Raw genomic sequence first — 13645 nt, forward strand, 5'->3', positions numbered from 1 at the left:
GGGGCACTGACAGAGCTGGGGTGTGAGGGGTCTGCAGGTCGGGAGTGAGGGGCTCTGGCAGAGCTGGAAGGGAGAGGGGGCTGCGGGTCAGGAGGGAGGGGCACTGGCAGAGCTGGGGTGGGAGGGGTCTGCAGGTCAGGAGTGAGGGGCACTGGCAGAGCTGGGGGGAGGGTACTTGCCCTATCACCTACGAGTACTGAATCTCAGAGGGGGTCTCCACCCTCCCGGGAGCCCCCCGCTCACCGAAGATGCTGTTGCCGCGGGGCGTGCTGCCGCCGAAGCTGAAGACGTGCGAGTGGTCGGCTGTCACCACGGTGAGGGTCTCTGAGGCGTCGGTCAGCTCGGCGGCGCGGGCCACGGCCCGGTCCAGCATGACAGCTTCGCTCAGTGCCTGCTTGGCTCTGCTGCTGTGGTGCCCGTGGTCGATCCTGCCTCGTGCAGAAGGGAGAGGGAGCCCATCACGCCCCCACCCTTCACCCCCCCGCAGGGAAACCCCAGCCCCCCCTCCAGTCCTCTGCCCAGGCACCGGGCTGGCGTCTACCCCTGGGGCACACATCATGGCTTTGTCGCCTGGCATCGCCGGTAGGGTTGTCAGGCGTCCGGTTTTCGAGCCCTCACCCCCCATTTCTGGCCCCGCCCTGGAGCCTGCACCCCCTCCCGCACCCCAACCCCCTGCCCCAGCCCAGTGAAAATGAGCTAGTGAGCGAGGGTAGGGGAGAGCAAGCGAGGGAGCGGGGATGGAGTGGGTGGGGGCGGGCAGAGGCAGGGGTGTTGGGTTTTCTGCAATCAGAAAGTTGGCAATCCTAATCACAGGATGGCTTGTAACTCGCCCCCGGCGCGCTGCCGACCCCCCCGTCCCCCAGCAGAACGCACGGCCGGCGGGAGGGGCTGGGCTGGGGGGGGGCCAAGCTCTCGGCCGGCAGGTGGGGCTGGGCTGGGGGGGAGGGGCCGGGCCGGCTCCACGGGGCAACTCATCTTCCACAAAGAGGAAGAAGCCGCGGGGATTCCTGCGCAGGATACGGATGGCTTTCTCCGTCATCTCCACGATGGAGGGGTCCGTGCTGGCATCGCGGTTCAGCTCGTACTTCATGTCCTTGGGCTCAAAGAGACCTGCCGGGATAAGCCACGAATGTCAGGGCCTCGGAGTGCTGCCCGGGGGCCCGGCCTGTCCGGTACCGGGGCTGCGGGGGGACCGGCCCTCGGAGAAAGATCCTATTCACCCGGGCCTGACACCCGCCCAGCCCCTGGGACAGCTGTGACCAGTCCGGCCCCCTGCCCGTCTGGGGGCTCGTTCTCTCTCTAGCATCCCAGCCTGGCCGGGGCTGGCAGTGCCAAGGGGCTGGCCCGCTCTGTGCCCCTGGGCCAGCAGTGGGGTGCAAGCGGCTCTGAGGACCAGCCCCACACAGAGGCCGAGTGGATCCCCGAATGCAGCGAATTTACATGAGATGGTCCCCAACGGACCTCGGACGCCAGCCCCCTCCTGCCTGCAGCGGGGCTGCTGCTGGGGGACCTCCCTGCGGTGGGGGACCGAGCCCCGGGATGCCCTGCTCAGCCGGGGTTTGTTCCCCCACGTTGCTGTACGGACAAGCCCGGCTAACGGCACAGCACGGGCAGCGAGGGGGCGGCACTATCCGCCGCGGCCAGCCAAGGAGCACGGGCAGCCCCGGGCCGGCCGGCACCCTTACCCAGGAGGTAGTCGGTGGAGTTCTCATCAACGGCGTCCAGGCCTTCCTTGTTCCAGACATACCGCGCCCCCTGCCACCAGAACAGACACGGCTCAGGCAGTCGCCGGTTGGGCACACCCAGAGCAGCCATGCCAGGCCACGCCCAGTGCATCTCTGCCCCACGTACGGGCTCCCCGCCAGAGCGTGTCACAGGCAGACCCATACCCGCACAGCATGTCGTTCACATGCATGCCCGTGGGAGCACACAGCGTGTGACTGCCCCATAGGCGATCCAGCCGGGTGCGTTCGGGGCCACCCCCCATCCCTGCCCCTCTGCTTGGGGGCATGGGCAGAGCTGGTACCTCCTTGGCACTGAGCCACCTCTCCACCAGGTCAAGTCCATCCTTCCTCATCCCGCTCTGCTTTGGGTCCGTCGGGTACTCGGGGTCCGGGGTCTTCCGGGGAGTCATGTACATCCTCCCACCGCCCAGAATCACCTGCAGACCCGGGGGGGGGGGGAGGGAGGAAGCCCAGCCGTCAGCGGCACCAGAACCCAGTGTGCCCCGACACCCCCACGGGCCGGACCAGAGCCCTGGCTGGGAGCCAGCCGCACCACGGCAGCGCCCCCTCTGGCCGACATGGGGAGTGCAGGGACCTGCTGGGCAGGGAAGCCCCATCCAGGCTCTCATGACAAACCACTGGCTGGGATATAGGCCCCCCGGCAGGAAAGCAGGGCCCCATAACTGCACCCCCTCCCCCGGGGGGCTGGGCTCTGGGGAAGGGGGCAGAGCCCTGCCGGGGGGTGGGGGCGGGGCTCAGGGATGGCCAGAAGAGCCAATATTGTGTCGTTGGGATGAACGGAGCCGGCTGCAGCAGGGGACGGGGCAGCTGGCATGCAGCATCCCTGCGGGGGGAGCCCCCCGTGAGCCCCCCCATGGACCCCAGGGAAAGAGCCGGCTCTGTCCCCTGCTCCCCTCCCTGCAATGCCCCAGGGCGCAGGGAATCAACAGCCAGACGCGAAGGCTGAACCGTCCCGGCCTGCTGGGGTGTGAGCTCAGCACCCGGGTGCACATCAGCCCAGCTGGGCAGGGTCGGACACTGCTGCGTGCCAGGACGTCACAGGGATGCCAGCTGGCCTTGCAGGGCCGGGAGGTGCCCGCTCCATGCCCCGGGCCCTTCGCCCCCCAACACCACGGTCCCTTGCCCTCGGCGGCTCACGTTGATGTCTGTGTTGTGCACCAGCTGGTACGCGATGTCTTTGCAGCCCTGCCTGATGGCCTCCTTGGGCAGGTCGGCGTCACTGTACCACTCCCGGTTGACCACGTGGGCATAGGACGCGCCCGGCGAGGCGTGCTGCACACGGGTGGTCGTCACGATGCCCACCGACTTGCCTGCCACACCAGAGGGGAAGGCGAGTTACTGCCGGTCTCTGCTGGGCAGCCTCCGCACGCAGCGGAAGGTGGTGATCAGTGCCCAGGCTGGTGCCAGCAAGTCCTGGCTCTGTCGTGCCAATGGCTACGGGAGAGGGGGCACAGACAGGGAGGGCAAAATGTGCCCCAAGCTGGGCTGGGTCAGAGAGAGCCCAGGCGGCACTACCCGTGCTGGCAGGGCAGCTCCCTGGCACTGCCCATGGTGCGGGCACCCTCCCTGGTGCTCTCTTACCCGACTGCTTGGCCTGGTGCAGGACGGAGTGGACCTCGTTGCCCCACGTGGTGTTGCATTTGCCGTAGACGGCGGCGGCACTCACCCCCAGGGTTTTGGCGTTGGCCTTCACCCCGCACAGGTAGGCGGTGCCGGTGCCCGCGCTGTCGGGCACCTGCCGGTCCACGTTGTACGTCTGCAAGACAGCAAGGGGCCGGGAACAGGCGCTGGGGGCGGCTGGCACATCCCATGCCCCGGGAGCGTTCCCGGGCAGCTGGGGGCGTCTCACCCGGCGGGAGGACTGCACGGTGGAGCCAGATGTCCTGAGGATTTGAGACCCTCCCACCCCCGCAGGGCTCCTCCCGGCTGCTATGCAGACCCCCAGCGGGGAGGCCCACGGCCCATCTGCGAGCTCCCACCCCACAGGGGAACCCAGCCTGTGGGCGCAGGGCACAGTACGTGGGGGTGACCACTCCCCACCCCGACGTGGTCCCTTTCCCAAGCAAAGGCAAAGGCTCCACCCCCGCAGTCTGGGTCCAAAGTCACCTCCCGCTCCCGGCTCTCACCGCATCACAGGCCAACCCCCTGCTCTGCTCTCATCCGTACCCCGCTTCCCTAGACCCTCCCTCCCCGGCCTCCTCCCTGGCCCGCGCTGGGGCACCCTACCTCGTGCCAGCTGCCCAGGGCAGGGAGGGCCGACGGCCGCAGGGCGACTTTCCCCTTGCTGATGGGCCGGCTCCCAGAGCGTGGGGCGGATGGGGGCCCTGGGCTTCTAGGGCCGAGCCATGAGCCCGGTGGGCAGAGCGGTGCCCGGTGGGCAGAGGGCTAGGCTTGGCCTGATGCCGAGGCTCGTTCAGAGCCACCCCAGGGCTCTGCTGAGGGCCAGCTCCAGAGTCCACTGCTCTCTGCCCCGTCCTTCCCGGGGCCGGGCACTCACCTTGGCGAGGGCGACGTAGGGGAAGGTCTCCATGGCCAGCCGGCTGTCCTCGCCGGGCTCTCCCTCCAGCTGCCCCTTGTAGATCCGAGCGGCGGAGACGGTGGAGATCCCCATGCCTGCAAGCCCAGCACCAGCCCAGCATTAGCACTGCAGCCTCGGGGCTGACGGGGGGCAGTCAATGGGCCGCAGCCCGGAGCCAGTCCCTGCTGCTCCTGGATCGGCCAGCGGGGGGCGCCGCTGAGCTGCCTCTGGGGCTGGTGGGAGCCACTGTTCCCACTAGTGAAAGCAGGGGGGAGATGTCCAGCAGACCCCATCCCCGTGCGAGGATCCCTCTCCTCTGGGCAGGTCACGGGGCCAGCGGACACTGGGCCTGGAGCGGGCGAGGCAGCGCTCTCCGTGCAGGCCGGGGGCTACCGCGCAGAGCCCCCGCATTCCCCTGACACAGCCCTTGCCCAGGCAGCCCCCACCTGGAGTTAGGAGCTTCCCCGGCCACATTAGCCAGACCCACACCCCTCCCCTCCAGCAGCCAGGGCTCGTTTTGCAGAAATGCAGGCGGGCCACGGGGCATCAAGCAGCGCCCAGGGAGGGAGCAGCCGAGGTCAGAGGAGGGGAGGGCAGAAGGGGGGAAGGGAGGTGGAGGGATGGTACAGTGGGACTGAAGCGGGGTGGGGGAGGGCAGAGCGCGGCAGGATTCAAGGGGGGGAGGGCAGAGCAGGACTGAACAGGGGAGGAGAGGGCAGAGCCCTTTGAAGTAGCTACGGAGCATGGTTGGGGGGGAGGAGGAAGGAGCATGGTTGGGGGGGAGGAGGAAAGACGACAACTGGGGGGGGGTCCTACAGTTGCGATGGTGGGGTCCCCGGGGGCTAGGACAGGAGCAGCCCCCCATCCCTCACTCCAGGAAGTATCTCCCTGAGTTGGCAGGATTCTGCCCGGTGCCAGGTCACTGCCTCCTCCCCCCCCAGCGAGTGGCTGGAAACAGAGACCCCCTGTTCCCTCAGGGACCCCCGGGCTGGGGGTGGCCGGGTACCCGGCCCCGGGGGGCACCAGGCTAGGCTTGGTGGGCAAAGGCAGATTAGAAGCGGGAGGGACCCAGTGCCAGCAGGTGGGCATTGCACTCACCATCGCCAAGGAAGAGAATGATGTTCTTGGCACGGCGGGTCACGGGTGCCAAGGTCAGCGCCGACTCCAGTGTCCTCCTGGCTCTCTCATTCCAGTAGGCGGGGGCCTTCTCGTCCTCTGAAAGGCAGGGAGGGCGCGAGGGTCAGGGCCTGGACACAGCGTGCCCTCCTACCCAGAGCAGGGGGCGGGTGAGCTGCAGGTGAGCGGGCACCTGCCACATCACCCTGCTCAGCCGAGCCACGGCACGCCCCATCCGGGCTGGGAGAGCGGGGACGGCAGCCAGCGTGACCGACGCAGCCTGCTTCAGAATGGGGGGGCCTTCCCATGGGGGTGCGAGTCCGGGCAACGTCCCCCAGGACAGACAGCTCCAGGTCTTCCCGAGACGGATGAGGATTTTAGCCACTGATAGCCGGTGTCTAGCTGCTGGGAAGCGCTCCCCCACCCCTCCAGCACAGCCCTGCTCCTGGCAGTTAACCGGCACTCCCATGTGCCCACAGCCGCCTCCTACAGCAACCCAAGCCCTGGGAACCCCTCGCTCAGGGTCTGGATCGTCAGCACAGCCCACCCATCACTGTCACCCTGCTTCACACCAGGGCCACTTGCGCCTTCCTGGGGGAGACTGCTCCGGTCAGCGGAGAATCAACCTGAGCTGCTTGCAGTACGGGGTCTATGTCACATAGCTGAGCAGTTCTGGTTCCATCCAGCAGAGGGCGCAGCGATGCCCAGGCACACGAGTTCACTGGGGGTTTTGCATGAGATTTGGGCGCAGGGCGTCGTCCGCGGTGCTGAAATGATGGGAGATCTGGTCCCCCGCGATGTTTCTACCTCCTGGGAGCTGGAACGCAGGGAAACGCCCAGATCCTGCGTCTTCCAGCCCCACCCAGGGCTCCTTGTGCCATTAAAGAATCAGGGCAACACAGGTCAAACAGCGCCCCCTAGAGCACGAGCTGTGCCGGGTTTCCTCGAATGTTGCCCCCCTTGGTGCTCGGAATCACCCAGAGTGGGGCTGGGAATTCGGTGCTTCCTCCCCGTTTGGGGCTGCCCTGCGGGTGGCATGACCCACAGCAGGGGCAGGATTTTACAGGCAGGTTACTGTGGGGAGATTTAAAGAGCAAATGCTGCCAACGGGGCTTTGATCAGGCCAGCCTCTGGCACCGTTTTCCACCATGCTGGGCTCAGCCGAGGGGCCGGCTCGCACAATACGGGGGGAGGGGGGATTACGCCCCCATCCCCTCGCCATGGGGGCCCTCGTCTCCACCTCTAGATGAGTGCCAGCGCGATGCACTGCTCCCTCTCAGTTAAACAATGGACAACCCTCTCTTTACGCACCAGCACAGGTGGTTGCGTTAATCAACACAGCCTGCAGGGGGAGCCAGAGAGCACATGAATTTGATTTTGTCTAGGCCCTACATAAACTGTTTCTCTCTTTTTTTTTTTTTTCTAATTCGGGGCTTTTCACTGGGCCAAATTCCTGGCTGATGCCAACTGTCACACACCTCCTGGAGCCACGCCAGTTTACGCCAGTGGAGAATCTGGCCCAGCATCTCCCGAGAGCCTTAAATAATCAGCCCTGGCAACTCCTTTCCCCTCCCGTTCCCCAGCCCCAGGTTTTCAATTCCCCAGCGCCCGTCCCTGCAGCATTTCAGCAGTCCGGCTGCAGCGGGAAAGACGGATGCTGGCCACACGACCTGTGGCTCCCTGCAGCCGCTGGATCATTCGGCTGGTGATGAATGAGACACTATGCGCTGGGCCAGGGGAGAAAAGCTGCTGGAGTGGAGGGGGTGGGGTTGGGGGGCTGGGCCGACGCTCACCGGCTGTACGTGCCCATGCCACATCACCCTGCCTCCCATCCTGTGCAATGCGAGGCCTCCTCTGCCTTTTCCCTGCAGAGCCTGGGACGGGTGTGGGCTCCACGCTGCCCCCTGCTGGCGAGCATGGTGAGGGCAAAGCTCAGGAGGCCTGAACCGGAGTGGGCACCTGGTCAGCTGTGAGAAGCACCCAGGACTTGTGAGATTCCCCCACAAGAGCAGCCTGTGGCTCACCCACAGAGGTAGGTAGCGTCTGGGCTGCTGCCCGGCGCTCAGGAGAGACACCGACCCGGGGGGGAGGGGATCTGCAGAGCGACCCCTCCTCGCTCCGGGTTCGTCAAACAAGACCCGCTAGGTCCCCCCGCCCTCTTCCCAAACCCGGAGCCGCCCGCCTCCTATCTCACGCCCAGCCCAGCACTTCCAAGAGCTCCGGTGCATGCCCACACCCGCTGCCCGCCGGCCCCCCCCACCTCAGCGACCGACAGACAGCAGCCTCCGTGCGGCATCAGCCAAGGGGGCGTGGGGACCCCGGTGCATACCAGGGTGATCACCTGAGAACAGAGCTCCCCCCGAGGGGACCATGCCAGGGCAGCGGGAGAGCTGCGCTGGAGGGGGCCAGGGGAGGGCTCAGAGAAAGGCCTTTCACCTCCCTGCAAAGCAGCTACACGAGGGGCTGAACTGAACCCCCAGCCAGACCCCGTCACCCTGCCCAGCCACTCTGGTCTACAACCCATGTGAGGACACTGACCAGGGGCACAATTCCCAAAGGATGATCCCCGTACAATGGGGAAACTGAGGCACAGAATGGGGCAGCGACTTGCCCAAGGTCACCTAGCAGCCCAGTGGTCGAGTCAGGTCTCCTGCCTCCCAGTCCAGAGCCCTAGTCACTAGGCCCAATCTCATTCGCTGTCAACAGGCCCTGCACCCCCAGCTCTCTGAGGTGTTTTTTAAAACCCTGTCCTAGGGCAGGAGTCTCTGCCCCAAGCCACCTCCACGGCAGCTCCGTGGCTAGCCCTGCCCTGCCCTCCAGTGCTCCCCTACCCCCCACTGCTGGGTGTGACCAGCTTCCGGGGCGGGGTGGGGGAGCACGGCCCATTGCACTGTTTGGGGGAACAGTCTGGAGCCCGTTCAGCCCCTCCTGCGCCGGCCCATCCCAGACACATCCCAACAGGCCTTCAGCGCAAGACAGGTGCCCAGACACTGCGGTGACAGGCGGCCAGCAACTCCCTAGACAGACGTCCCCCCTCCCCTGTGGATTCCTGGCGCCGCGCTGACCTGGGGGCGGGACCAGCGTCCGCGCTGGCTGGCTGCCCCGCCACGCACAGCGGTTCTCAGACTGTGGTTCGGGACCCCAAAGTGGGTCATGACCCCATTTCAATGGGGTTGCCAGGGCTGGCTTTGACTTGCTGGGACCCAGGGCCAAATTCAGAGCCCCACCGCCCGGGCATGGGGCTCAGGCAGGCTCAGGGCCCAGTCCCCGCACTGGGGTTGTGCAGTAATTTCGGTTGCCAGAAGGGGGGGGGAGGTGCAGGGGAGTTTGAGCTGGACTAAGGTGGCAGTGGGCTCCAGAGAGAGGGGGGCGTTGGAGACCCGTTATCGGAAAGCCCCTTCCTCCGAAGACAGCACGAGCCAAGTGATTCAAAACCCCGATCTTAACAGCCCGGCAGGTAAACGCCCAAAGACAGCCCTGCTGCTCCAGACAAGGGTCTTGCCTGCCTCCGGACAACCCAACAAGCGGTGGGACGGGACCTGCTTTCCCATGGCACACGCTCCAGGAAAGCCCCATACTTCAATAGCACGTGAAGGCCCCGAAAGGATTGACGGATGTTCCAGGAAAGGACAGCGGGTGTCACACAACCAGCAGAGGAAGCTGCTGTTTGTTGATGGCTGTGAACAACCCCAGTGACCTGTTAGGTGACCCGTTAGATTCCGTAACAAGCAAATAGCTATTGACGGACTCGACTAACCCCTTCCACGCTGTTCACCTCCAGAACCTGCCCAGAAAGCAGGAGCTGTTTCTCCGTCTCTACCAAGGAGAGAATTACAAGAGAGAGGTGTGAGTGTGTGTGTGTGTCTGTCTCTTTTATGGGCCCATCTTCTGTTGGGAGAAGGCACCAGCTTTCGAGCTCCCCAGATGACTTCTTCAGCTCAGTGCAAGAAAGCTGGTCCCTTCCCCCAGCAGAAGGGCCAATAAAAGATTCTGCCCCCCGCACCCCCCTTGTGTCTCTCATATCCTGGGACCAACCTGGCTACCACAGCAGGGCAAACAAGGAAAGAATTTGCAGCTAGACCCCTCAGCATGCTGGAGAGCACTGCAGAATGGCCAGATGGGCTTAATAGATCATAAACTATCAGGGTTGGAAGGGACCTCAGGAGGTTATAGTCCAACTCCCTGCTCAAAGCAGGACCAATCCCAACGAAATCATCCCAGCCAGGGCTTTGTCAAGTCGGGCCTCTCTGTACGTCTCCGTTGTGTTTACCAGTCAACTCTATTGCTACTACATCAAACTCGGGAACATGAGGGATCCCCACCCACCCATGCACTGTTCGGATGCACCACCAGCCCCAGCGAGCTCTGCCTCTACACCGTTCTGTCTTTACCAGGAGGATTTCAGTGGCCGGGCAGCAAAGCAGCAGCAGTTTGTGGCGTGCCGTCCTGGCTTTGCTGGTGGCATCTGGGCACTCAGTCACCAAGGCACAAGGTGTTGGCAGTGGGTGCCCCCAGCTCTAGCCCAGGGAGAGCAAATCTGCCCCACGGACCCTCCCTTCCAAAAGACAAACCCCTCTCCCAAGGCGACGCTTCCCCCTCTTTCAAACGTCGGCCAGGACAGCGGATCTGAAGCTCGACTCACCCCTACCTTTAGCTGGCTGCTTTAGGGCCAATCCAGTGTGACAAGACACCCACCCGTCCGACAAAGCAGCAGAGGTTTCCAGCTGAAAAAGCCCCCTCCCTCGCCGTACAAATCAGCCTTTCAGGCCAGGCGGAAAGTTTGCTTCTCACCTAAAGAGGCAGGCGCAGCAGCGAGGCCAGCGGCAAGGCAGAGGTAGACACAGATGCCGGCGGTGGCCAGGTGTGGCCGCGAGCTCATTCTGCAGCTGCCGGGGGAATCCCTACGCAAACTCTGCCGTCTCTCTCAAGGAGAAGGAGCTGTCTCTTTATAGACGCTTCCTTTCACCTTTGGACCGTCTGGCACATTGCCCAATGCGTCGGGGTGGTAAAGTCCTGCAGCAGAGGGCGAAAGAAGCGTTGATCACATTCAAGGAAACAATCTCCCGGGAGGGACAGCAGCGGGGGAGCTGGCCTGATGGCTCTGCTCCCCCTTCCACCCGGCAGAGTGGCCAGCGCTTGGCTCTTCTAACAGCTGTCCACTCCGGCCATTGCAAAGACCCCAGCCAAGCTTTCTGTTATCAACCCCCCCCGGCGCACGTCTTACCCCGGAGATCACGGTGTCACCATCGAAAGGGCAAAGCCATTGCTTGAGATTCAAGACCCCCACGCAGGACAAGCCGTTTGCGTGGGGCGGTGCAGGGTGAGAGATCCAGGCCTGCTCTGAGCACGCTGGCTCAATAACCCCTTGGGAGGAGCAGTAAACGCTTTGGCCCCTCTGATAAGAGGGCTGAGCTATTTAACTTGCAAACGAAGGAGGCGGCTTTGCAATCACAAAAGAAACTTGTGAGTAAATCGCAGACCCTGTTACTGCCCAAATTCCAACCCTGCCCAGCTCCTTCCAGTCCCGAAATCCCCCGTCGGTCTGACTGGCAACTGGATCCTCTCCTGAGCCAGCGTCATTGGTGCCTGCGCCCTCGCTCCACCCCAGCGATGGGCGAAGCGACGGCCACGTGGACACGGGCAAAGCCAAGCCAGAGCGATCGGAGGGATGGGCCTGGCGGGGTCTGTCTGGTTCTAGCCCTGTCTCTGCCACTGATGGGAATTAGGTAATTCATGGAGGGAAGGTCCACCAATGGCTATTAGCCAAGATGGGCAGGGAGGCAACCCCCTGCTCCGAGTGTCCCTAAACCTCTGACTGCTGGAAGTGAACAACAGGGGACGGATCCCTTGATAATTGTCCCGTTCTGTTCAGCCCCTCTGAAACACCCAGCACCGGCCACTGTCGGAAGACAGGCCACGGGCTGGATGGACCATTGGGCTGCCCCCGTGTGGCTGTTCTTACGTCCTGCCACGCCTCGGCACTCCGTGACGTTGCCCCTCACAGATCCCTGTGGTGCAGATGACTCCCTCCCTCCCTCCATTCATTTCCCAGTCCCACCGGCCCAGCCGACAGACAAGGGCAAAAGTGCTGCCGTTCAGAGCTTGCAGTTCCGGGGAGCTGGAAGAATCGGGCTTGGCCGCGTTTCCCTAGGCAGAGACAGACGGCCTTGAAAAGTCAGGAAAGCAGGGCTGAAAACACGGCCGAGGGCATGGCAAGGGAGCCAAGCTCGGCCTTCTCGGGAAATACTCTGACAGCCGCCCCCATGGCCACCCCGCTGCCTCGCAGACACCACAGGCAGGCGCAGGACAGACCCACCGGTATGGGCACGGCTGGCCCGGATCGTCTGGCTCAGCTCGGACTGGGCTCTAAAACTGCAGCGTAGATGTTGGCGTGGGGGCAGGTCTCCAACCCGAGCCGGAACGTCTACGCTGGAATGCTTAGCCCCACAGCCGGAGCCTGAGTCAGCCGACCCGGGCTCTGCCACTCGGTGCAGGGGGGTTTTAGCGCCGTGTAGACGTACCCAGCGCCGTTCTATTGCTGAATCCGAGCCAGTCCCAAGGGGAAGCCGGCTCCGAAGGAAGGGCCCTTGGCCCGCCAATCAACGGGAAGTGGGTTCTCTGCTCTGCCCAGTCTCCCCGTCCCATGGCAGCGCTAGGCTTGGAGCTCTGGGCACAGACGGCACGTTCCAGGCATGAAGCTCTTAGATCCTCTCCTCCCTCGAGTCTCCACTGACAGAGGCAGCACCAGCTGGGGGTGGGAGCAGTTCCCTGCAGCAGCGCGGGACCCGTGTGCATCTAGCAGCGCTGGGGACAGGGGCAGGGCCCACAGAGCCTCCCTCCCAGGGCATCGGCCTCCTGAGGTGGATGGTAGAAATGCTGCTGCTTGGGACAGGAGTCCCGTGTCCATACGCCCGTTCCTGCTCGCCAACCTCCTGTACTTCCGGGGCCTGGGTTGCACCGTGTGGCTGTCAAGCGTCGTCGGAACAGGCGTGACGCGGAGCATGGAGGAGACGGGGAGAGACCCGTCTTGCATGGTGCTGGCCAGCCACATGTAAAGCCCCGGCTTGGGGCTCGAACGCCAGGTCGCTGGTAGGAGGCTGGCCGTGGCGTGCCCTGCTCTAGGCTGATATCCGAACCATGCTCGGCGTCACGGCAGCCAACACCATTGCTGGCCACTGCGTTCAGACTCAGCAGCAATCCCCAGCGCAGACCAGTCCCCTGCAAGGACCCGCCCCGCGGACGGCCGGGGCGCCACATTCTCGGGACTTGGTTCCAGCAGACGCCATGAGGAGCAGCCCCGCTGCCCCACTAGCATCAGGGAGCTGGGTTTACATGGCCACACCCACATCTTGCCTACCTGCATTGGTGCATGCTGGGAAAATCCGGGCCGCTCTCCCACCCTGCCTCAGCAGGGGATCGGGTGCCCCGAGGACAGAGCCGCCGAGTGGCCTGAGCAGCGCCCCGGGGCAGCCCACTCTGTGCGGAGCTGGAGCAAGGACCAGCCATGCTGGTTACACGGGGGCCAAGGAGGTTTTATCCAGATGCTCGGGCTGTGCCCCAGAACCGTTGCAGCCTGTCTAAGGGCTTGTCTACACTAGAAAGTGGGTTTCTTGTATCACTTTAGTTCTTTTCAGTATAAACTGTCTTGTGGCCGCACACACAAGTTCTTTTCCCAGCGTATCTGGCCTCTTAACCCACTTGAATTAATCCACTTTGGAAGCGGCATCACTCTACTCCAGAATGAGTTATCCCGGGATAAGGTTCGTGTGGGGACAAATCAACAGTTCCATGCCAGGCAGTCCTCCCACTGCTATCCCACACTGCACTGCACCGGGCCCAGGCCTTTTACTACTCTTGACTGGCTGTTACCTCCCTGTTTAAAAGCTGGCACACACCTAGGTATGCCCCTTGGCGGTGCCAGCTGATGGCAAATTCACATATCAGACACCATTATAGCAGCTCTAAGCTTCTGCCTGGTCCCTCCGGAGGTCCTGGAGTCCCTTGCCCTTGGACAAAAGCACGGCCTGTCCTGTTTTAACAGGAGTCCCCCGAATGTAAAGATCTACAAGCAAATGCAGAAGAAGAGGAGCTCTCAGGACATGACCCAGTGCCATGTCAAAGCCAGTGGAATGATGGGAACGCAGGAAAGGCATTATGGGAATTTCTTAGCCTGATCCAAGTCCCAGAATTCCAGTCGATTCGGGGAAGTATCCCACAATGCCCCACAAGAAAAATCCCAGAATGCATCAAGTTTAGCCGCAGAGTG

General features: G+C 63.7%; 1 protein-coding gene across 1 annotated transcript in view; it reads right to left on the reverse strand.

Annotated features, from left to right (window-relative positions):
• LOC117882668 (alkaline phosphatase-like) overlaps positions 1–10859 on the reverse strand; it is a 12448-nt gene extending 1589 nt beyond the window's left edge. Inside the window, exons 1-10 of the mRNA XM_034781253.1 lie at positions 10604–10859; positions 10171–10392; positions 5362–5478; positions 4243–4358; positions 3327–3501; positions 2883–3055; positions 2027–2161; positions 1686–1755; positions 976–1110; positions 244–435 (exon numbers count right to left, since the gene is read on the reverse strand). Coding sequence (XP_034637144.1) covers positions 244–435; positions 976–1110; positions 1686–1755; positions 2027–2161; positions 2883–3055; positions 3327–3501; positions 4243–4358; positions 5362–5478; positions 10171–10258 — 1201 coding nt within the window. The 5' untranslated portion in view covers positions 10259–10392; positions 10604–10859. The remainder of the gene's footprint in view (positions 1–243; positions 436–975; positions 1111–1685; positions 1756–2026; positions 2162–2882; positions 3056–3326; positions 3502–4242; positions 4359–5361; positions 5479–10170; positions 10393–10603) is intronic.
• Between the last annotated feature and the right edge of the window lie 2786 nt (positions 10860–13645).

The sequence above is a fragment of the Trachemys scripta genome, chromosome 9, assembly GCF_013100865.1.
Source record: "Trachemys scripta elegans isolate TJP31775 chromosome 9, CAS_Tse_1.0, whole genome shotgun sequence".
Taxonomy (NCBI): domain Eukaryota; kingdom Metazoa; phylum Chordata; order Testudines; family Emydidae; genus Trachemys; species Trachemys scripta.